The sequence below is a fragment of the Bos javanicus genome, chromosome 7 (genome assembly GCF_032452875.1).
Source record: "Bos javanicus breed banteng chromosome 7, ARS-OSU_banteng_1.0, whole genome shotgun sequence".
NCBI classification, from domain to species: Eukaryota; Metazoa; Chordata; class Mammalia; order Artiodactyla; family Bovidae; genus Bos; species Bos javanicus.
Window position 1 is genome coordinate 58387567 of NC_083874.1, and position 25701 is coordinate 58413267.

General features: G+C 37.4%; 1 protein-coding gene across 3 annotated transcripts in view; it reads right to left on the reverse strand.

The window, feature by feature from the left end:
• JAKMIP2 (janus kinase and microtubule interacting protein 2) overlaps positions 1-25701 on the reverse strand; it is a 194796-nt gene that overhangs the window by 28833 nt on the left and 140262 nt on the right. For 2 of the 3 annotated variants that reach the window (XM_061423906.1, XM_061423905.1), the window contains exons 5-17: positions 24411-24509; positions 21867-22013; positions 20809-20949; positions 18669-18725; positions 17289-17408; positions 15926-16054; positions 12727-12810; positions 11988-12050; positions 9385-9483; positions 8086-8184; positions 5916-5969; positions 4778-4843; positions 1485-1553 (exon numbers count right to left, since the gene is read on the reverse strand). In XM_061423906.1, coding sequence (XP_061279890.1) covers positions 1485-1553; positions 4778-4843; positions 5916-5969; positions 8086-8184; positions 9385-9483; positions 11988-12050; positions 12727-12810; positions 15926-16054; positions 17289-17408; positions 18669-18725; positions 20809-20949; positions 21867-22013; positions 24411-24509 — 1227 coding nt within the window. The remainder of the gene's footprint in view (positions 1-1484; positions 1554-4777; positions 4844-5915; positions 5970-8085; positions 8185-9384; positions 9484-11987; positions 12051-12726; positions 12811-15925; positions 16055-17288; positions 17409-18668; positions 18726-20808; positions 20950-21866; positions 22014-24410; positions 24510-25701) is intronic. The other variant, XM_061423907.1, reaches the window with a different exon arrangement.

Sequence of the window (25701 nt, forward strand, 5' to 3'; positions counted from 1 at the left end):
CATGGGCTTACTTGCTCAGCAGTATGTGTAGTGTTCCTGGACCAGGGATCAAACCTGGGTCCTCTGAATTGGCAGGGATTCTTATCCACTGCACCACCACAGAAGTTCTGCATTGATTTCGAGAGAGCATATGTCTGCATGCAGTTTTGCTGTTGACTTCCAGCTGATTACATCTGAGCTCCAGTGCCTAGAACAGTGCCTGTAACAATCTGATTGCCTAATTAAAATTTTTGTATTTAAAGTGTTCAAGGGTATTTTGCATATAGACAGTGCTTGTTAAATCTTTAGACTTTAGAGCCTAACCGGTTGGTAAAATGTAAGTTCTGTGTAAAATATCAGCAAATTTTACAAATTTGCAAGCTGTCACATGCTATAGAAATTCAAGTTGTTTTTACTATAAGATCTTCCAACCTAACAGGAATTGCTGCCTGTTTTTTAGTAATAGTGACAGCAGTAATGACGGTACTATTATAAAATTCTGTGCATTGCTCTTTGTTAATAAGGACCAATTCCCAGGCTGGGTGATTTAAACAAAAGTTAACTGTGGCAAAATACATATAATATAAACTCTATAATCATAACCATTCTAAGTGTGCAGTTCAGTAGTGTTAAGTATATTCACAAGGTTATGAGACCAAGCTCCAGGATTCGTTTTATCTGCAACATTGAAACTCTGTACCTATTAAACAAGTGCCCGTTTCTTCCTCTTAGCTCCTGACAACCATTATTGTATCTTCTGTTTCTATGAATTAGACTACTCCAGGTATCTTATGTAAGTAGAATCACACAGCATCTGTCCTTGTGTGATTGACTTATTTCACTTAGCATATGTCCTCAAAGTTCAGTCATGGTGTAGCATGTAGGAGAATGTCCTTCCTTTTTAAAGGCTGAATAATATCCCATGGATGTATATACCACATTTTGCTTATCCCTTCATCCACTGATACAGACACTTGGGTTGCTTCCATGTTTAAGTTATAGCGAATAATGCTGCTTTTGAACACAAAAATCTCTTCAAGAGCCCACTTTCAATTATTATGGGTATATACCCAGAAGTGGTGTTGCCGTGTCACATGGTAATTCCATTTTGAATTTTTTGAGCAATCACTAAGCATACTGCTTTTCATAGCAGCTGTACCATTTTATACTCCCAGCAATATTGCACAGGGTTCCAATTTCTCCACATCTTCATCATTGTATGTTACCATTTTGTTTTGTTTTTAGTAGCAGCCATCTTAACGGGAGCGAGATGGCTTGGAGATTTTTAATACCAAAGTCATACCCATAATTTCTGTAATGTTTACTATAATTATATATAGTAGAAAAATTATTTAGCCTAAGAAAAAAACATCTAACTGGATTTTCTTCAGCATTAGTTTTGGAAATACTACAAAATTACAATGTGACATTTTTAGAGAACATAGCTTGAAATTGAGGGGTATTTCAATTATTCTTTGTTTTTATGATACCTCATCTTTACTTACCATGTCACTTTCCAATTCCATCATTTTCTGGTGCAGGGCAGCCTCTGCTCCTTCAATTTGCTGGATCCACTATGGAGTGAAGCAGACACAGGGTTTGACATGACTGCTTGATGTGGTCTAGATGGTACTGTCTCCTGAGCTGCTGTTTTTTCTGCTATCTCAGAAAGTAGACTCAGAACTGAAGTTCTTAGTCTATCTACTAAGTGCATTTTATCTTGGTGCATTTTATCTCTTAGCTCAGAAGCAAGTTTATAATTTTCCCCTCATTCATTAATTCACTATTCATTCAACAAATGCCTTCATTGTTATCCACCATGTGTCAGGCAGTGCGCTAGGTACCAGGGATGTGAGGGTGAATAAGAAACACAGAATCTGCCCTCATTGGAGATTGCCATGAGAGGCTTTCTTGGAAGTGACATTGCACTGAAGTGTAAAAAATGAGTCAGAGATGACCAGGCAAAAGTGAGGGGCAAGTTCCAAGCTGAAGGTACGTCTAATTCTCCATGACTGGAGGGAGCACAAGGAAAGAAAGAACAACAGGTGAGATGGAGAAATGGCAGTTTTTCAGTGTATGAAACTGATCACAGCTACAGGTTGAAGAATCATTTTGTTGAGTAGAGACACATTTTAAATCACACAGAGAATTTACTTTCTTAATACTTAGAATATATTGTTCTAAGTATTAGAACATAAACATTAGATGGCATTAATATTAGCACTGATCAACACCCTGAATAAATTCAGACTTCGAATAATATAGTGTGAGCCTACCACATATATGGTCTCAGAGAATAAATTATTATAATGGGTCTTTATGAAGTTAACCAACAGCTTATCCCCCTGGGAGGCAACCAGGCAAAATAGTTAAGTGTGTGGGTCCTAGAGATTAACTTTGTTGTTGCGCAGTCGCTAAGTCATGACAGACTCTTTGCAACCCCATGAACTGCTGGGCCTCCCTGTCGGCCTCTCTGTCCTTCACCATCTCCCGGGAGTTTGCTCAAACTCATGTCCATTGAGTTGGTGATGCCACCTAACCATCTCATTCTCTGTCATCTCCTTCTCCTCCTGCCTTCAAATCTTTCCCAGCTACCTTGGGTCTAATCCCAATCTTAGCTTTTCACAGCTGTGTGGGCTTGAAACATTACCTGGTTACTCTTAGTCTCAACTTTCTTATCTGTGAAATGGGATTAATAAGAATGTGAAGAGTAAAGAAGGTAATTAACCTAAGGCCCTATTCACAGTGTATTGCATCTACTAGGTACTCAACAGGATTCTAGTTTTTTTTTGTTAACATTCATTTTTGTACTTCTGTACTGTTAGAAATTTGCGTCACTACTCGCTATTTTTCTTGGTTTATTTGTGATAAATTATGCGGTGTACTGAACATTTTTCTATATATTAAAGCCTTGATATTCACAAGGGCTACCACTAACAGCTGTTTGGCTGTAAGGAACATGGGGAAATACAAAAAGACATGGAGACTGGAGAGATGCTAGTCTCTCAGCTCTTCAACATACACAGAACTTCCCTCATGAAACAAATTTCAGTCCAAAGTCATGGGTTCCTTGTACACAGCCTCATATTGCAATTGTGTACCACCCAGTTTTATTAAAATGCTCCCTCTGGCTTGCTGCCCACTTACCATTGAGAAACAAATTCTCTTGTACATCATGTTTTTAAGAGACCTGTCAAATGAAGTAGTCTCTGCCTTTCATAGAAACTTCCCCAAGTTTTCTTTGCAGTCCTAAAGTGACTTTTCTTTCAATAGAGAAAAGCCCTTTACAACCCCAACTGGATGAAATGCTCTGGCTATCACTGCCAAATAAATGTAGCAGAACTGGTGGTAAGACTGTGTTTTCTTTATTATTGTATCACTGGAACAGTGTCTTCATGAATTCACTCATTCAGTAAATGCTGATTGATCTCTTACTAAATATGCTGGGCTGGAAAACCAGGAAAACAAAGAGTGGAAAACAGAATCCAGAGTTGCCCTCATGGAACTCATAATCTAGTGAACAACAGCATAAGTTAAAAGAAAAAGAAAAAAGGTGTTTGTGTTATAGTTGTGAAAATCTAGGGTGACAGAAGCACAGGTCACTGTAGGAACACAGAGAAAGAAGACCTAACTAGACTTGGGTGAGTAGGAAGGCTTCCCCATGTATGGGAGGGTCTGATGATTAATATTTAGCTAGACAAAGGTAAAAAAGGGAAGAAGGGAAAGCTTGACAAAACCAATCGTGGAAAGGACCAAGGGGTAGAAATATGTATAGGTAGACAGAGTTAAAGAACAAATTCCAGATATTTCCCATGAAATACTTCAGGATGTATTCCAAACACTTCAGGTCTTAAAAAAGAATACAACCACAAGGCCATTTCCACACTGCAAACTTAACGTTAATTCCTTTTATCATCTGATATCTGGTCCATATTAAAACTTCCCTAGTTTTCAGCAAAATGTTGCTTTTTTCACACTTGGTTTGCTTGAATCAAGACGTAAAAAAGGATCGTTTCAATATTTCTTAAGTATCTTTTTATGTTATAGAAATCTTTCTACCTCTGCCATTTTTTTCTTGATGTCATTATTTTGTTTGAGTAACTAGATTGGAGCAAGGTGAATGCTTGCTCATGGTTTCATTTAATTTACAACATGATTTTTATGCATTTATGAAATTAAAAAAAAAATCTCAAGGAACTTATATGACAGTTCTCACTTTATCCAACTGTGTGCTCCAGTTAACTATGTGCCAATTTTCAAGGCACCCCGAGTACAGCCAATTACCAGGCTTCTTCACTTGGCTCTTTCCTTTTTCTCTCCCTTGCATTTACCAGATTTAAACACAAGGGGGCGAGAGAACGCTCAGGGTTGCCCTTCTGACAGTCCCCAAGTTAACGTTTTCTGAATGAGGCTGCAGGGAGCCACCACCAAGTTACAAAATCAGTTGGAACTGGTTATGTACACATCCAAGGAAAAACCCGTAGAAAGAGCCATACTACTCCAATTTTCCACCTCTTAACAAAAACTTCTTCATTATTGGTTTCCCAGCTTGGTAAAACAGTGGCTTCAGTAATGTAAATCAGGTTTTGCATTTTCACATATTTTTAAGAGGCTTCAAAGTACCCACCCCAAATCAGTGTGTAGACTCTTATTTTGTTTATTCTCATTCTAGCTGGGTTAAGAATATAATATTTATTAGGTATTCAATAATGCAAAATCAGGGGCAAAGAGAATGTCCTTCAACCCCAGGTTTTAAGTCAGACATTGAGATGATTTGAATGTTAGTACAATTTATTACCTTTTCTGCCAGGGACAGCACAGTGCTGGCCTGAATTATAGCCACTTGCTCTTCATTTCTTAAATTCTGTGCGGGGTGAGGGGGAGAGAAAGAAAATAAGCTGAAGACACTTTTGACATTTACACTGTTAGAAAATACTACCTAACTTGCCTGCCACATATAGATGCATGGAACATTCACAAACAGTCTATTCTATTTAGTAATAATTCCTAACAAAGAGTTTATTCAAAACCTGTAAAAAGTACATTAAATGTGATGCTTTTATCTCTCTCTAGTCCTGATTCGATTTTATGTTTCACTGTAAACATACTTCATTAACAGTCATAAGAAAAGCAGAAACCAAAATGAAATAAAAAGTAATCTCTTCAGAGCAGTTTGATATGATTTAATTGATTTTGTTCTCTGCTTTGATAATTTTTCAAGGGAAAAAAATAGCATGACTATTTCAACCTACATGTGTCATTCATTGAGTATTTCAATGAATGGTCCTCCCACTGAATTAATATGCCTTGACCCTGTCAGGAAGGTGTTTCAGAAAGAGAAAGGATTATAGTTTCCTGGTCCATTTTTATGGGTCTGCCACCAACCCTACTATTTAGCAGTATTTGCAACTGCATGACTGATTAATTTTATGCCGGATGCCTCCCAGCAACAGTTAGAAGGTAATTAGCTTTAATCACCACTGATGTTGTCAGCATGCCAACCTGAAACCTGCCCAAGAAAAGCACCTTCTGCGTTCCCACTTCTGCCACTACCTTGCAGAGACCCTTATAATCCTTAAACTGAGTGATCTGATAAATTGTTGATTCTCTTCCGGAATGCGTAAGCTTAAGCGAACCTGGAGTCTCATTTGTCATTTTTTTTTTTAAGTTTGTTTCAATTTAGGTACATATGTAAGTATGTATGTGTTTCAGGTATAGTCAATTTACAATGTTGTGTTAGTTTCAGGTCCACAGTACAGTGATTTAGTTATACACATATATATTCTTTTTCAGATTCTTTTCCCTTTTAGGTTATTACAAATTACTGAGTAGAGTTCTCTTCACTTGCTCTTATTTTACACATGATGCATTGGCAAGTATTTCTTGCTTCTCTTTAGACAAATTCATATTTCTACTGCACTTTATTCATTACTTACCCCATTATCACCCAAGATATCAAGCTGCTTTATGAGATCAGGGATATTCACATCCTGCAAAATCAAAGAGTTGCATTCAAGTCAAAGGTGCGACAGTGGCTTAACCATTCTATCAGTGCCCTAACCTTAAAGGACAGAGGACATTTTAAGACCTGTACCTCCTTGAGCTGTTTTCAATCAGTCACAACTGGTTTTACATTTCCACTCTGCTTCTTATGAGCTGTGTGAACCTGGCAAAACTTAGCAATGCATTTTCAATTCCGCCCATTGCAAAATGGAGATAATAAATTCCTCCTTCACAGGCTGATTTGAGGATAAAGAGACTGTATATAAAAGGGTCTAGGATGTATAAGAACTCCAAATTTTCTCAGTAAATTTTTTTCTCATGATTATTGAAAATTTGTTCCAACTCTGATAGATTTCAAGTATAAAGAAAAGTAACAGTAATAAATTTAAATAACCAGCCAATTTCACTCTAATTCATGGGATCTGACCTGCTTGAGATTTTGACAGCTGCATAGAAAACTACAGTGCAGTTTCATTTTTGGGGTATTTAGTATTGATTCCATTTATGGGAAACAGCTTATTTTTGTTATATCGCTTCACCCCAGTCAGTTTGAAGCAACTGCACTATTTAAAGTGCTGTTGGGTATAAATTACATACGTCGGATTAGGTTGTCTGTGATTTATTTAAAAACAAAACATCTAAGGAAAAGACAGGTGAAGTGCTTCTCATTTAGAGTTGAATCAAAAAACTGCTTTGGTTTACAAATTTTCATGTAGTCCAGGAAGGCCAGAAGTTTAAACAACATGAGAATGGTTTACGATGGAAGTCAAGGAAGCACAATTTTCTACCCGATTTCTCCATTAGTACCACTTTCTCCTCTCACTTATGTTCAGATAACAGCATGTGTGTGTGTGTGCTAAGTCACTTCAGTTGTGTCCGACTCTTTGCGACCCTTAGACAGAAGGCTTCCAGGCTCCTCTGTGCATGGATTCTCCAGGCAAGAGTACTGGAGTGGGTTGCCATGCCCTCCTCCAGGGGATCTTCCCAACCTAGGGATCAAATCCAAGTCTCTTAAAGTCTCCTGCATTGGCAGGTGGGTTCTTTACTACTAGCCCCACCTGGGAAGCCCATAGATAACAGTATATCAGATCCCTATCCACAGAAATACAAAAGTCTAGCTCAGTCTCAGAGGTAAAAAGAAGGCAACTAAAGCAGGTATATTTGGCAGTCAGAGTGGGAGCAGGAGGGGCCATGCAGAAGGCACGAGCAGGAGGATTCCTAGCCTTACATCTGGAACAGACAGCTGCTACGTGATTTTGTCACATGCAAGGACAATATATTTTCCAGGAGACGGAGCCACTTCCGCTAGACCTTAACATTTAAAATGTATTCCAATATCATTAAAAATAAAATTATATACTATGTCTAAGTGAACAGCATGTTATAATCCCTAAAGCCTTCCAAAAGGGAGTGTGTCAGTTGCTCAGTTGTGTCTGACTCTTTGTGACCCCCCATGGATTGTAGCCTGCCAGGCTCCTCTGTCAGTGGGATATCCCAGGCAAGAATACTGGAGTGGGTAGTCAGTCCCTTCTCTGAGGGATCTTCCCACCCAGGGATCAAACCTGGGTTTCCTGCATTGCAGGCACATTCTTTACTGTCTGAACCACCAGGGAAACCCAAAAGGGAAATCCTACCTAAAACACTCACAGCAAAAGAGACGGTGGTGAGATGATTTCTAGATTTCTTCTAATACTGAAATTCCAAGATAATGAATTCCACAGCCATCAGAACAGCACAACAAATACCTTTTTATCTGACATCCTTGAAATATGTTTATTCAAGCACTGAAATTTATTTAATATTTCCTCTAGATGATCAAGGGTAATTATCTTTACACATATTTTGATTCTATATCACTCTTTTTAAAATAATCATTGCTTCCTATTTTTTTTTTTTTGCTGTTACTGTTCATATATCTGTCACACATTTATTTGTGTACATTCTATTAATTCTCCCATAGATGTGACTATTTTCAGTTCCTACATGGTTTGTATCAAAATGACACCCAGTGACTGAAAGACCAAACGGTGACCAGCAACCTCCCCTTTTCCGGTTCCCAGATCGTCTACTGTCTACAACACCCACAAGGAAACATCTGCCTACCTTGACACCTTCCTTCATACAGTAGATCTGGAGAGCACTCACACCATCTGAGAATGGGTGAATTTGCAGATTAAATGGAGGGGATCGTCTCTCTCTTTCCTTGAAATACAGTGAAGAATATATAGGAATTGAAAAAAAAAAAAAGCAACAACTGATTAATCACTAAACCAGTTGTCTGTGTTCTCTACGCTAATTCAGCAGTTTATCAATATGCCATTTGGCAAAAAAATTAAAAAAAGGAAATTGAACTCAAGATGTTCATGCTTCAATGTAATGGAAAAGAACTGATTAGTCAATGGAGAGTTATAGGAGAAGAATTTATCACCGTGTCATCCAGGTTTGCAAATTTTTTGATCAGGGAAATGTGGGAAGTAGAGTTCCATTTTAAACTGTATGAATATTTAGAGCTTTCAGGTGTCACAAAGAATCTTCTTCTGACCATGAAGCTTTATGGCAGCTCAGGGTCCTTTTGCATATTCAGTTCACTTAAGGTTGATGAGTAAGATAAGTGGGCTACCAAAATGACTTCTTCACTGAAGCATACCAACTGCAAACTCTATTCAAACCTAATGTTTGATATTATTCAAACCTAATGTGAAATATCTTCAAGAAGAAATTGCTGGCAAAATAACAAAGAAATCAAATGGGAAATTTTCTTATCCTTTACATATCAGCATACTTCAACCAGACCCTAAGCCAGATTCTGCATGAGACAATCAGAATCTGATTTGATTATGTTTTACTTTAAAAATATAGACTCTGAAACTTAGGTTAACCAGAGTATTTCCTAAAACAAATTACCTTGCTTCTTAGCCTTTTGCATAATGCATTACAGAATAAAAAGTTTACTTACAAATTCAAGAGTCTAACAATAAAATACTTTTGTATATAGTACATTTTGAAATTTAATTTGAAATATATAAAAGAAAATTTTCTGAGTCAGGATTCAATGGAGGATGGAAATGATTATGTAAAAGAAATGAAATATTTACAAAGTTTGAAATCTACTTAGACTATTTAAAAATTATTCGTTAGTCTTATTCATAAAGGCAACCATGTTGTAAAGTACAGTATCTGGGCAGACAATTCTGAGTTGCATCAATGTTTCACCACTGACTAGTCACAGGAGTTGGACAAGTTACTTAACCTCAGTTGCCTCCTCAGTCAAATCTTGGTTGTGGCTGTGAGGTCCAGTGAGTGTATGTATCTGAAATGCTTAATTCGGCACCTCACACATAGAGTGGGATCAGTGTATGTTAATTGTTATGATTATTTTTATCATCATCATCATTTCCTTACTTCTAGTTCTAGGTTTCGAAACTCCAGCAGCTCATTCTGGTCTCTGGCATCCTGTAGTTCCTGTTGGAGCCGGTGATTTTCTGCCTCTTGTTTTTCTATCTAATAAAGTAAATCCTCAAGTTAGGTGGACATTGCAAAAAAGCATCTACAACTTTGCAAAGCAAGCATGGACAGCATTCATTTACTCAGTGAATAAATCATCTAAATCATGAAGAAAAAATCCCAAGTACATATGAATAAAATAAATCTTTGGCTTTCCTTCTAGTTATCCTTTGGTTGAACTGTTTGGGTCATAAAGGAAAATGCTGGAGGATACTCCACTCATTGAGATCAAGTCTAGGGACCCTGTGAAAAACGTATCTGTCCCACGTGGTCAGGGACAGTGTCCAAGAACTAGATTACATGGTGCAAACAATGGAGACTGACACCTCTTATTTCTGGAGTTACAAGTTGCTGAAGAAATATTTTTTATAAGACAGCTCTGATCCTACACAAAACTTTGTTGAATTCCAGTTACCTTCAGAATAAAGCCAAAGTCTCAATATGGAAATAAAAACTTTAATAATCTGCTCATCATATTTAGGTGTTATCACTGTCATGTCTACATACATACACACACTCACTCACATGCGATTACACGCACTTGGATCTAGAAACCCAGATCTACCCTATATTCTGATTACTCCAGGAGCTCTGTCGGCTCATCTCAGCCTGAAAAGGGCTCTCCCATTTCCTTTTCTATGTGAGGAAATCCTACACTTCCATGACATCTCCTACCATAAGAGGCTTCCCCTGGCTCCTCAATCCAAAATGACACCTCTCCGTTCTGTTTTCCCATAGGGTTTTCCTGTAGGGTGTCTAGTATAACCTGATGAAGTATGCCATTCACTTTGTTGTGTACAAAGCTGCCTTGCCCTGTATACATACTGTATATATACACAGAACCCATGTCCACAAGGCATCAGAACACTGCCATGGTCTGCAATCGGTTTGGCGCTGCCTTCAATATTAGCTGTGTCAGTGGGCTTTCTGTACACTAACTGTTTAAAATTTTGAATTTGGAAATAAAAAATCAAGGGCTTTTTAACCTAGAGTAAATCTTACTTTCTCAAGTGTAAACACCTGAAGTAGAGTGTTTAGTTTTATTGTCGCTTTGGTTTTCTTATACTCTTAGAAGGCTGGGCTCAAAAATTTCCTTTATAGACTAAAGGAAATCAGACAGACATAATGGGAGTTATTTTTTTTAGATGATAAACAGTGTGATAACACTTACTACTGGGCATCTCAGAGACTACTAAAATTCTCTTTTCACTTAGCCTCCTGATATAGAAAAATAAATACAGGGGGAAGTGAGATACTATATGACATTAATTTATGTAGTCAACCAAGTTTTTTACACTAGATTTCTGTGGTTTAGTAAATGTTTGAAAGTTTTTAAAAGTCGACTATTTCCTAGAGCCTTGGATTGAGATCAGAGATGGGATATTTGGGGAAATTCCTGGATCTGGTGCGTAGCACCAGTCATCATATTAATGGTTCACAGGTGGCTGCAATTCAGAAACTAGGGCCAGTGTCCATAAAGTTTCTTTACAGGGATCATTAACCTTTCTGAGAGTACCAATCCTCAATCCTGGAATCCCTACCCTGCTTCTATACATCAGCTCTGTCTCTCATCATGCAGAAAGTGAGACACGACCAGCGGGAAGGAAGGACAACCATCGTCTTTCCCTTTCCATGCTTACCAGGGTGTTGCAGTTCATTTTTATTACTTGTCAAGGCCAGTGAATATTGGTAGAAACAATTCTATAATAATTTTTACATAACTCTGCGTCCCCCTTCAGAATTACTTCCCTTACTCACATGGTCTTTCTCTTTTTGTCAAGAATAATGTAAGATTATTTTGTAATCATTTCATGTAATTAAAGGCAAATGTTAATACCAAAGGAAAAGCCATGTTTGAATGTAAAATGATCTCTGTTGTATTTCACTGCCCCAAATCAAAAGCCTACATTCAGCTAAACCAAATTAATTCTATCTATTGGGCCAAAACCATGCCTCTGTAACTTGATTTGTTGAACAACCTCCGGGACATGCTCCTTTGTGCTTTGGATGTATCTTTTGAAATGTTCTTTCATAAAATAAATACATAAATAAGCAGCCAAGATTAGCAAAAAATTAACAGTGAGAACCCAGTCAATGCTAGGCTGTAGCATGTCTTGGAGTCACTTCCTTGTACAAAATCATCAGTCCTTTTCATAAGTGTTCTTGTAGATGGACAACCACATAGGATGTGTGTGCGTATGGCTATATATATATGTACAGTAAATATACAGTATATATATATGCAACAAATCAATAGGTTTCAGGGATCACATCTTTCAAGTCGGCACAATGCCCAGCACAGAGCCATGCACACCACGGGCCACTCAACTGATGGTGATGGCAGTGACAGAGATGCGGTTGGGCACGCAGCAGAGGGGAGTACAGCCGGAAAAGCCTCCCCGTCCCCTAGCCCCTGTGCCACTCCTGAGAGGACCCCCTGCTGCTCCTGGATCTCTCATCAGTCTCTCCTCTGCCCCATTAGGGTGTTGCGCCCCACATACCTTTTCTAAAAGCTCCTGGTTTCTCTTAATGAAAAGTTGTTTATCTTCTACCCAGTGTGAATCCTGTTTGACAAAGAATATCGCGCAGTCAGCATTTCAGAGTGGCACGAAAGAGCATGTGTCGTCAAACCACTTTGCCAGAGCTGTCTTCTCTCCACCCGGTTTGTTTGCCTGCCAGCAACTGGTAAATGTCACTCACCCCAGCCAGCTCCTCATTCTAAGATGTTGGGGCCAAAGTTGCCAGGAAAATTTAACCCCCTTTACACTGTCACTCGCTAACCCTATCTTTTTCAGTCTGAATAATCCAGGACCAGCCTTCTGGGGACTCAGAAGTGACCACACAGGCAAAAAGTGAAAGGGGTCAGAATGCACACAGGCTAGATACATATGGATGGAAAACATTAAAATGCAGAACCATCAATGTAGCATAGAGGCAAAGAATGCAGCTTGAGGGGTGGGTCTTGGTCTTAGCAGTTCATGATCACTCTAGGCTAAGTGTGCAGTGCTCTTCTTCCTTGGGCATTCTCTCTCTTGCCCAGCCTCATTCGCTCTCGTAGCTGGGTTCACACTCTGGCCAGCAAAACACCAGGGACAGAAACAGAGAGCTCAACATTCGGACACAGTTTGAGAAGATCACTGTGGAGAGCCAAGCCGTGTCCTGAATGGGCACAGGGTGATCTAGTGGAAGGTCAGATTGAATCGTCTGCATCTGCAGAAGTGCGAGCAACCAAATGCCTACCTGCCCTTTCTGAGCCAGAGTCGCTTCCAGATCTTCTATTTTGGCTTTATACCTTAGCACCTCGGCCTGGAGTTGTTCTTGAGCCTAGCGAAATCAAAATTCCAGAACTCAGTAAGTAAAATGGTAGTTCTACATTTTTTCTTCCCGTCATGTTCCCTGATTAGAACTCAACAAGTGAGAGAGAAGAAAAAATAATTTTCTACCATTGAAGAAACTTTAAAATCTCTTTTTACATTCTAAATTCTCTGCATATAACTTTCAATGGCTCCCTTTACCATCAGGTTAAAATTCAAACTTTAGTTTGGGATTCGAGAACTGGTCTTCTATTTCCAATCTTTCCCCACCATTCATCAGTGCAGGGTCCACTCCTTACCGCCTAGTGATCTCCTTGTTTCCTAAATATGCCTTGAACCTCTCCATTTCTTTCTTTCTTTGAACAAGGGCCCTTCTGGAAAGTCTTCTCCCGTTTGCCTCTCCAAAACCTTTCAAAGCCAATTTTGTGCCTTATATGTAAGTCTAAATCCAAATCTGTGTAAGTATTTATTTATGTATGTATCTATCATGTGCTTTGTGTGTGTGTATGTGTGTGTGCGATGTGTGTGTGTGATGTGTGTGTGTGATATGTGTGTGCATATGCATGCACATCAGCAGTTTGGGACACTGATTTGTATGGAATGACCTTATTTCATTTAGTATAGTTATTTTTTAGATTCTCTTCTATTCTCTCTCTATATGATCCTATTATCTGTTTTTATTTTCTGGCCATACACATATTTTTTTTTTCGTTGTCTTATGATCTGGATAGGTTCTTTGGTACAAAGTTGAACAAAATCAGCGATGGTAAGGATTATTTTCTTATTGTTCACTGTGAGGAGAATATTTCTTTGAACTGTTAAATATTATATTTACCTTTATCAGGTTCAAAACTTTGAAACTTAGCTTGCTAAGAATTATTTTAACTTTGAATGAATTATTTTAACTAATAATTATGTTAACTTTAACCTATTTATTTCTTGTATTGAAACGACTGTCTTCTGTTTTCACTGATAACTTTTTCATCTATATTAACTATTTTTGTATTTCTATTTTCTTTGTTTTTATTTTCTGGCCATACACATATTTTTTTTTTCGTTGTCTTATGATATGGATAGGTCCTTTGGTACAAAGTTGAACAAAATCAGCGATGGTAAGGATTATTTTCTTATTGTTCACTGTGAGGAGAATATTTCTTTGAACTGTTAAATATTATATTTACCTTTATCAGGTTAAAAATTTGAAACTTAGCTTGCTAAGAATTATTTTAACTTTGAATGAATTATTTTAACTAATAATTATGTTAACTTTAACCTATTTATTTCTTGTATTGAAACGACTGTCTTCTGTTTTCACTGATAACTTTTTCATCTATATTGACTATTTTTGTATTTCTATTTTCTTTGAATTTATTACTCTTTTTCCCACATGTTGATTTGTTTTAGACTATTTTGCTCAGAATAGTAAGTTTTCTTACTCTAATGGCCATAAACATTTCTAAACCTGTATTTTGATGGGAGAGTGAGACTAAAGAGAGAACTGGTTTCTATATCATCACCTCTCCAAAAAACAAGGCATATGCTATTATTTTCATTGACCAGTCCTATGCTCATAAGAATGGGTAGTAAATACTGATAGAAGAATCCACAACTCTTACAGTATTAGGGCATAGACATGAAAGCACACACACCCCCTTTCCTAATGACTGCTGATCTGTTTATTTCAGTTCACCATGGGTTAAAAAAAAAAAAGTTTGCTCTTTTAGGTATGTGTATGTGCATGTATGTATGTATGAATGCTACCATTTAAACATATATAGTTATAATATCTATCCTTTTCCACTAACCAACTTAACATAGTTCCTACAGCACTTCTCAGTACACTGTAGACCTTCTAATAAGGAAGTAAGATAAAATCACTGGATAGTCACATTCATTTTTGACCCATGTAAACTAGCATATGAGGCAGTTATGGCATGCTGGTGATGACTGAACTCAGGAGGACTAGGTTCGTATCCTGCTGCTGCTGCTGCTGCTAAGTTGCTTCAGTCGTGTCCGACTCTGTGAGATCCCATAGATGGAAGCCCACAGACAGAAGCCCACCAGGCTACTGTCCCCGGGATTCTCCAGGCAAGAACACTGGAGTGGGTTGCCATTTCCTTCTCCAATGCATGAAAGAGAAAAGCGAAAGTGAAGTCACTCAGTCATGTCCGACTCTTAGCGACCTCATGGACTGCAGCCTACCAGGCTCCTCCATCCATGGGATTTTCCAGGCAAGAGTACTGGAGTGGGGTGCCATTGCCTTCTCTAAGGTTCGTATCCTAGCTTTCCTATAAGCTACATATCCTGGCTTTAACATAACCAAGCTACATTTAACTTCTACTAAGCTACTATTTCCTCCCCTCTAGAAAGAAGTTAATAATAGCATCTAACATACAGTTGTTTTAGGATTATATAAGATAATGTGTATAAAATACTCAGAACAATGCTTGAAATACAGCAAGGACTCAGTAAATGTCAAGTATTAGTACTGTGTGTGGTTTTTTTAAAAAAATAGATTTATGTGAGGCAGTTGCAAGATAATGGAAAAAAATAACTGACCTAGTAAAATATGACTCGGAATCAACAGTTTTCCATTTATTAGCTGTGTGATCTTGAGCAATTCAATTAACCTCTCTGAGCCTCAAATTCCTCTTTTATAAAATACCTACCTTAGAGGGCTGGCACAGGGGTTAAGTGAGATATTATCAGTGATAATTCTCAGTAGGCTGTCAATGTAATGCTGGGCACTTATGAACTAAGAAAAGGAACTGGCTAACCACTGCTTTTGAAAGATGAGTTGTTTTTTTTTTTTCAAACAAGAAACTAAAAAAAAAAAACGGATTATAAAAATTCAGCATTGTCTAACTTTGAAAGTATAAGGTTTCAAATAGCATAAGTGAAAACTAGGCACTCAACTGTCTTTAAAGGAACAAAAGCATTGATCTAAGCTGGCTCTAATGTCTCTAGTCCAACGTTTGTTGACATAAAAGATAAAGCAGTTCAAAAGCTGCGTTGGAGAGAAGGGTACAAGGAAAGCTATCCTACTGATACTTTTATGTCTGTGGTACTTTTATGCTGTGGCTCTTGCAAGCCCATTCAGGGCACTCTCGCAGATGTACACTAACCTTGGCTTCTCTTTCAGCATCAATGATGCCTCCAGTCTGCTCCTGCAGGAGGGCATATGCTCTTTGGAGAGCCTGGTATTCTTTTGTTAATTGTCGGAATCTCAGCTCAGATTCTTCAGCTGCCAAACTCTTGAGGTTATAAAAAAAAGCCAAAAAATAATTATGTTATGTTCACTTCCTGTGTCCATGTAAATTGTTTAAAGAGAAATAAAAGTTTGCATGATTTTCGATTCTATGTAATTTTATTCTTAATTTTAAAGGATGTTACAGGCACAAACACTATAACACTTTTAAGATGCAAATTGCAGAAATATTTAAGTATTTATGAATAAAAGAAGCATTTACTTATTTATATATTTCTGATTATTGCCCATTTGGGATTGGATTACAGAAAATTTTGGACTCAAATGATAAAAAAACTTATACCCAGATTTTGGATGCAAATTTGAGGAGATGATAATCAGAATTTTAGTCTCAGTTCCTTGCAATATATTCATATCTAACAACTTCTTCCCCAGGTAAATCACAAAACATAGTTTTAAAGCTTTAGGTCTCAAACTTGAGAATGTAACACAATCATCAGAGAGGTTTGGGGATTCCACCCTCAAGATCCTAAGTCAGGAGTTGTGTGGTCCAGGAACTTTCACAGTAACTGAACACCCTAGATAGTTCTGATGAAGGTGGCCTAGCAAGCAAACTTTGCTAAACAGTCTTAGACTTAAATTTAAAAGTTTGTTCTTCTAATGGTTGTTGGAGGGAAGGGAGAGGGAAGGGAATAGTTATGGAGTTTGGGATGTTCATGTACACACTGCTCTATTTTAAATGGATAACCAACAAGGACCTATGGTAATATATGGTAATATAGCGCACAGAACTTTGCCTGGATGGAAGAGGAGTTTGGGGGAGAACAGGTACATATATATATATATATGGCTGAGTCCCTTTGGTGTCCACCTAAAACTATTACAACATTATTAATGAGCTATATCCCAATATAAAATAAAAAGTTTAAGTAAAAAATAAATAAATAAAAACAAATCAGAAAAAAAAAAGCTTGTTCTTCTAAGCTTGTCATTTGGTTCACACTTTCTCTGGATGAAGAATTTAGAAGAGTAATTATATATATCTTGAAAAAAATCTTCAAACTACAGAGCTGAACTTCAGAGAAGTTTCTACAAGGGCTACATAACATAGGTGAAGCTCTTTTCCAAGAGGTAACAAAGCCAGGCAAGATCTCAAAACTGGTCACTGTTATGAGAGTATGTGCTTTTCATAAAAGAGATAAAAAGTGAAATGCTTTTTCCCTCCCTTCAAGGAAAGATGTGACAATATCAGAAAAGATGAGAAAAGTAAAAAAACCTACCTCATCCAAGTCATCATCAGGAGTAGCTGGTGTTCGGTCTGTTCTAAATGAGGCCATGGATGATGTTTCTGAATCCATGGAGTCCTCATCATAGCCAATAAATGGGTCCAAAACAGGCCTCTAATGGAGGGACAGTACACATTTACCAGAAGAACTAAGTGGGGAAAGTCAGCACATTACCAACACGCTGTCAACTGCAGACATGCAATGAACAGAGAACACACAGCTCCTTCAATGCTTCTTTGATAAAATAAACATATTAAGCATGAACACCATAATTCCAATAAATGCTTCTTCTGTGTTATTTCACTTTGATACTTTGGAGGAAGATTCATTCATATTTGGCTCTCTTCATAAAAACCTTGGATCCTCTCTTATGTTACATTTTATATCATGCTGATTTTATGTGATTTCTTCTGTTGGGTATTTAAGCTATAACCAAGAAATTCTGAAAGTTCAGGTATCTATGAGAAGGGGATTATCAAATCCTATCATCTAATTCCACATTCAAATCAAATGAGGCAACTGTTTTTTGTGTTTTTAAAAATTATAAACATTTTCCCATATCTTCATTATTCAATGGCATCATTTTAAGTGGCTTTATAATTTTTACTTAATTACTATTTTTAAAGTATAAATAATGTGATTCATATCTACTACATATATTTTGCAAAGTCTATAATTAATTTTCTTAGAAGACTTTATGATTAAAACAATAAACATGTATTTAGGCTTTGGATACATCTTGTCATTCTATCTTTCTAGAAAGTAGGAAACATTTGTACATTTCACTGGTAGTAGATTTCAGCCCCCATTTTTTTGTACCTCAATGTGCGTTATCAAAGGAGGCAATTGTTTAAAAAAAATCAAACAAATTGACAAATTAAATAGCAAAACTTTGTGGATTTTAAGAGGCTATACAGATAGTAGAATTGGCATTATCAATAATATTTCCCAAGTGAATAATGAAAATATAATTTAATCAGTTATAGGATGGGTATCAGATGCTAATATTATTCATGGGAGATACCAAATCATATGTTTTGCATGTTCTTGAAGCATGACTCTCCACCTTGTCAGATAACAGATAACCCTTTCTACATCAAATCTAGTGGGTTCTTCACTCAGAAAACCTGTATTAAGGCAAACACTTTCAGCTTAAAATCCATAACACAATTATTTTTTTCAACAACACAATCATTTTTGGACTTCTAAGAACTGTCAAGAGGAAAGATTTTCTTCTGGCAAATAAACCCCATGCTCTGCTGCAGTTCAGGAACATGATTTATCATGTCTTTGCAGGAAGATGCCTTGGCAAGCCTCACTCCTCTGGCTGTGCTTGTGTGTGGCCAAAGCCTGATAACCTAGTTTCCTCATTACCTTAATTGGCTTGGAACTTCTTCTATGCTTTCTTCTACGAATGAGCTTTTCCCGGTCCTGGAAAACAGATGAAAGGCTTTTCAGATCTTGAGTTGGTACATATTTCCCTATAGGTTTTTTTTGTTTGTTTGTTTTGAAAGACAGAGTTGTTTTTTCCCTGAGGCATGACATATTTCTATTTAAAATAAGATTATGTTTTGTAAAATTTGGCAACTTTGGATTTGATACTTAAGTATTTTCAAAGGAAGAATATTTTACAACTTTTCATGATAATCTGTATGGATCTGAGAGCCTCAGAGTCAGGAAGTACACTGTGCTCCTAATTGGCATCCTTTGTTTTATACTTGAAATGAAGTATAAAATAGCTATTCATTGTTCTCCTAAAGTAGGATTCTTCAGTTTCCTCAGATCCCTCCAGGCTAGAATACTAGAGTGGGTAGCCTTGCCTTCCTCTAAAGGATCTTCCCAACCCAGGAAGAACCCAGTTCTCCCGCATTGCGGGTGGATTCTTTACCAGCTGAGCCACAAGGGAAACCCAAGAATACTGGAGTGGTTAGCCTATTCCTTCTCCAACAGATCTTCCTGAACCAGGAATTGAATGGGGTCTCCTGCATTACAGGTGGATTCTTTACCAACTGAGCTATCAGGGAAGCCCAGATATAATGACTGATTTCTTAATTCATTCTTTTTGCGAAAGGAGATACTCTGGGAATTTGATGTTCACCTTCTAAGTATTCCATATGGTTATCGTACAAATTCAAAAGTGGAAGAAATAAGTAACACTTATGTCTGTCTGAAAGTCTGGTAGAAATGCCTCAACATCTCAAAATTCTGTAAGAAACTTAGTTTAAACTGAGGATACTCAAAGTCAAGCAAATTCTTAGACTAGTGAATCTGTGAGATTTATGAGTTAGTTATTAAGGATGTGGAACTGAAGTGAGGGGCATATAAATTTGAAGGGCATGTTTAACAAATAACCTAGATTAAGCCAGTGGTATTAATTTTTCCCCACCTTTATAAACAAAAATAATTTGATCATCCAATCTCAATATATTCAAAACTTTAAAAATTTATACTTAGATGACTCTCCTTAATGTGGCATATGCATTATAACATACACTCAATATAGAAAACATTTAAAGGGTGAACCATAAATAATTATAAGCAGAGTTTATAATCCTTTTTGTCCTCAATAGCAGTAAATCAAGTTGTTCACCCTATTCTGGAGAATACTGTCTGAAGTTCTCCCATCACTAGTTCACCTCTGTAAGCCTTGGCTTGGTCATGAAGTTAGAGTGATCACAGATGTCACTTGCAGAATAAAGACATAGAGGCAAAGGGGTAAACCCAAATGCAGATACAGGTCTTAGTCCAAAGCTGTTGGTAACACAGACTTCCCTTGTGACTCAGCTGGTAAAGAATCTGCCTGCAATGCGGCAGACCTGGGTTCAATCCCTAGGTTGGGAAGACCCCCCTGGAGAAGGGAAAGGCTACTCACTTCACTATTCTAGCCTGAAGAATTCCATGGACTGTATAGTCCACGGGGTCTCAAAGAGCTGGACACGACTGAGTGACTTTCACGTAACATAGGTCTCAGCCAGATGCAGATGGGAGTAACAACTGCTTGACCTACTTCAGCAGGTACTAAAGTCCTCAGAACATCTGGACTGGAATTTCAGCTGTCATGTCATTGTGACATTGCTGTTCATGCGACAAATATTTATTAAACTACCAGACACTGAATCAGGTATTGGGAAATAAGAGGCCTATAGTCCCGTTATTGTAGGCAAAATATTTAATCTCCGAGCCTCAGAATCTTGATACTAGAAGGTAATTACAAGATACATCACGCCATCAACCTACTCATATATAATACATTTGGAAATTCTTTTAATGTGCTCTGTAGCTATTATTTGAGTTACCAAATTAGTTAACAAAGGATTATAACTGAAAAGATAGAAAACAGTTAAAGGATATAAAGGAGTTTTGGAATAGTCTCTTGAACCTATTTACATATTGATCACATGAACTTGGACCTTTGGGGCTAATTCAAAATTATTAAGTGCTTCTAGTGTATGTTGATTTCTTGCTTACTCGTCCTTGAGAACAGCTTAGAGTTTACAGATTAACCAAGACCTACCCTTGTGAGCTCATCAATAATGTTCTGTTGCTCAATGACCTGAAGTTTTAGAAACTCTGTCTCTTGTTCTTCATTAGCTTGATCGAGGTCATTTAGAGATTTTAATTTCTTCAAGGGTGGATGGGATGTGATTTTTTCTCTCTGAGTTGAAAAAAAAAAAAAGAAAGTATAGGTGGAGACTAAAAATCCCAAACTTCAGTGGTTAATATAAAATGTCTGTAGAAATTTTATGAGGTTCCAGATAAATGTGAAAACTGCCTAGCTTCAATACATAGACACACACACCAACTAACATCTTCACGTATATTTTGTCTGCTATAGTAGGTGGAAATCATTGGGAATGTCTGAAGATCTCTACAGCTGGACTAGAAGTTTGTCAGAGTACGTTAGCACATCACCTCTCTATATAAGGCAAATGATGGCATCTATTTCCAGTTATTATGCAAGATCTTAGAAGATGTGGGTACTTACTATATTGTTCTATAAAGAAAACATTAGTAAAACTCTTGGAAGGGGGGTCTCTTTTTAAAACACTTTATTTTTAAAAAATTTTAGTGAATTATATTTGATTTATGATGTGTTAATTTCTTCTGTAGAGCAAAGTCACTCAGTTATACATATGTATACATATGTATTCTTTTCTTATATTCTTTTCCATTCTGGTTTATCACAGGATAATTGTAATATCACAGGATATTGAATACAGGCCCCTGTGCTGTAGTAGGGCCTTGTTGTTCGTCCTGGAAGCAGGCTTTCATGGCTGAGGAGACAGGTTGGAACTCTGCTTCTCTATCTTGGAGCTTTTGGAGAGTGTGCAGATTCCTGGAAGTACTCCTATCGTTCTGCAAAATTTAGAAACTCCATAAAATTCAGAGCCAGCAGCCTTCTCTTGATTTCTTCCTTATGGGTTCTTCCTTGCTTACATAAGGGAAAAATCTAAACCTTCACAGATAGCACTATATAATATTTTAAAAATAAACTGGGAAAGACCAAGAAGTCAGGTTAGTGGCATAATAAAAACAAGGAAGCTGCACTTTTGCAGAGTATGTGATACACACCATTTCTGAATTTTCCTTGGTAACGGCTTTTAGTTTCTCTTCCATGCGCTGCAAAGACACCATCAGTTCATCATTTCTCTTGGCGAGGCACTTGTTCCTTTCCAGAAGAGGTTTACATTGTTTTTCGGTTTCCCGCACACGCTTTAACTGGGAAGACATAAGACAATGTGTCCCTTCTGTTTAGAGTCTGAAAATAACCGCATTATAGCAACAGCCACCAAAAAAAGTGTAAACTATACGACAGGCTATTTTAAACATAAACATCTAAAAATTATGTAAAAAATTCCTACTACTAAAAAGCAAATGAAAGCAGCACAAAAGAAAATGGGCAAAAGACAAAGGGCAAAGTACACAGGAGATCAAAAAGGCCGCTAGATATTTGGAAAGTTACTCTGACTCATTAGTAAGAAGGAAAATAAATATGAAAATTCTATAATAAGAATATACCTCACACCCACCAAATGACTAAAATGATCTATAATATTATCTTTGCATGTTTATAAAGACAAGGAGAAAATGCAATTCATATATTATTTGAGGGAGTTTAATTGTCATAACAACTGTGGAAAACTGTTTGGTAATAAGTGCTGAAATTGACTGCATGCATACTCTATGATCCCGTAATTCTGCTCCTTGGTATAGTCCCCCCAGACATGAATATATTTTCTCACCAGGACATGACGTAATAGAACCATTAACAACTTTAAACTATCATGGAACAACAGATATGTCCATTAACAATAGATGAATAAATATTTACATATACTCATCACATATAATTGTATATACATATTGTGCCATATATTTTTATAATAATATATATATATACCATAGACTTTTATAATAAATATATAATAATCATATAATCAAATAGGATAGAGTTGTGAACATGAATGAATTCTATATGCACCACAATGAATGACTCTCATCAATGTAACACCGAGCAAAAAGCCAGACACACAAGGATAATTATTGTATGATTCCATTTATAACACATTTTTTTGGTGGTTATTGGACACACTGCACAGCTTGTGGTATCTTAGTTCCCTGATCAGAGATTGAAATTGGGCCCTGGCCATAAAAGCACTGAGTCCTAAGCACTGGAACTCCAGGGAATTCCCTACAACACATTTTTAAAATGGTTTTTTACCTGACGTTTACCAAATATGGGATGAGGTTACATGGCTAACTCCTGAAAAAGGACGTTTAATATCTACTGCCTCTATATGCTGGGAACAAACAGGGCCGTCCCCAAAAGTTAGCCAACAACTTAATTACAATAATTCTTATTGTTTTGTTCTTGCTGTTTGCTCCCTGCATCTGTAACTGTGTAACTGGATTTGTTTCTAGCCCCATGAAAGCTTTTAAGTTACAAATGGTTGCTCAAACTCCTGCTACTGCTGTAGCTTCCTCCAGCTACTATTTGGGGCCCCTGGATCAGATATCCTCAATATGAGGATTAGGAGAATATGTTGCCTCACCAATTTAGGGGACAATGCCCCTTGTCAGCTCGGAAGTAGTTATGGAATGAGAACAACACCCCTTTTCCCTAGGCAACATAATTCTCCTAAAAGAAAAGGGGGGAATGAGAGAGTCAGTTCCTAGGCAGGTTGATAGGGAGTCTAGGGGTCCCCAAGGAGAGAGGGGTCTGGAATTCTCAAGGAGGAAGAAAGGACAAACTTTTTTTCTTTCTCCACATTCCTTAGGATTATATAACAATAATGTATCCTGCCTAAGGACAGTCTTTGGATTCAACCCTCTGTTATCTTAAAATGTTAATTATGGGAGTAGACCTGGTCTTTACAAGGATGTATCTTGCCTGAGGACAGTGTTATCTTAAAATGTAAATTATGGGAGTAGGTCTGATGAGGTCTTTACAACCTCCAGATATTCTTTGGATTATATAACTTCATTGTTAACACTAGCAAGTGGGTATTCTTTCTGCCCCCCTCTGATGCCTATGTCAGAAGCTTTCTCTATCTCCTTTATACTTTAATAAAACTTTATTACACACACACACACACACACACACAAAATGGCGATAGACATCTATAGTAAGAGAATTCAGTACCATGGTTAACTTTAGAAGGATGGTGATTGAGAGAGGTCTCAAGAAGGGGAAGTTTGGAGATGCTGGTAGTCTTCCACTTATTCATCTGGCTAGTAGTTATATGAGTACTACACATTGGGCATAGTTATTGAATTGTACCTTTATTATTTGTGCACTTTTCTTTACTATTCTGTACTATAACATCATATATACCACTATAGGGGCTTTCCAGGTGACTCAGTGGTAAAGAATCCACCTGCCGGTGCAGGAGACAAGGATTTGATCCCTGGGTCAGGAAGATCCCCTGGAGTAGGAAATGACAACCCACTCCAGACTTCTTGCCTGGACAATTCTATGGACAGAGCAACCTGGTGGGCTATAGGCTATGGGGTTGCAAAGAGTTGGACATGACTGAGCGAATGAACGTGGACATACTACTATGACAAAATGCCTAAAAAATAATAAAATTTGTAAAAATTCTGCTTAGAACTCACCAGTTCATTTCGTTCATCTCCAAGCAAGGTATTCCTGTCTTCTAATTTTCTTATCGTTGCATTCAACTCAGCTATTCTCTTTTGATTTCTTCGCAAATCCTACACGAGAAAATTAAAATGGGAATTTCTTCAATAAAACTTTTCACAAAGTTTTAGAATACTGCTCTTAAAAGTAATAGGCTTAATTCCTTTCATCTGGCTTATGAGTTGAGAGTAAAATGTCCTCTTACTCAGAAGAGAGTAAATATTTACCTTATTCCAAACCCCCAAATTAACTGCTTGGGTTTAAGATCACGCCTGGTTGAAACTGCAAATGAATTCTATGTGGCACATACTCCCTGGGGCCCTGACTCCTGACAAAGAAAGTGGTAGAAAGCTGGATCAGTTTATGAGACCTGTGAGCTGTGAGATCAGGGTCATGCTGTGATTACATGAGGTTCAAGGAGCATCCCTTATGTCATGGCTGCACAGTGCTTCCCACAGGTTAGATAGGTGTCCTGTTATTACATTTAGCCAAAGAGAGTATAGAATAGGAGGTAGGGATGGGATCTGCAAATTCCTGCGTACCTTTGGAGAAAAAGGTCAGATTCAGAAGGCTAGTGCATTACCTCCATATATGAGACACAGTAGATTAATGGACAGACTTTGCTGGTAGATTTTGCCCAGATCAGCTGGCTTCCACACTGGTGTGACAGACATGGAATCACTTCACACATAGCAATCATAGATTAATTCTGTGCTCTAGAGTCCACAGGACCATTACACACTTACATGTCCATTATCATCTTACATGTTGATAGTGCTCTACTGTTGACAAAGCAGTTCCACATACATTATATCTCTAGATTCATAGTATCCTGGAAGATTTTGCAGAACTGAGAAGATTTAGGGAGGTCTAAGTTGTTCAAGGTCTCTATCAGTAGCTCAATAACTAGTATATATTAGATGCTACGCACCAGACACTATGCTTAATATTTTGCATATCTTTTCTCCTAACCTCAGACTAGCTCTGCGGAGTACCACTATTGCCTCTGTTTTACAGATGAGGGAACTCTGAGCTGTCAAAGGATCTGCTAAAGTCACACAACAAATGGCAGATCCAGAATTTAAACTAAAGGGTATGACTTCAGAACATATTCTCTTGACAATTTTGCTACACTGCAGGTAGGTGTCAGTGATAGAACTAAAACTTACATCTGCTAAAATCTAGTTCAGTATTCTTTCTCCCACCTACTAGGATATATATCCATAAATTATTCATTACTGAGTTCTAAGTATTAGCAATACTTTG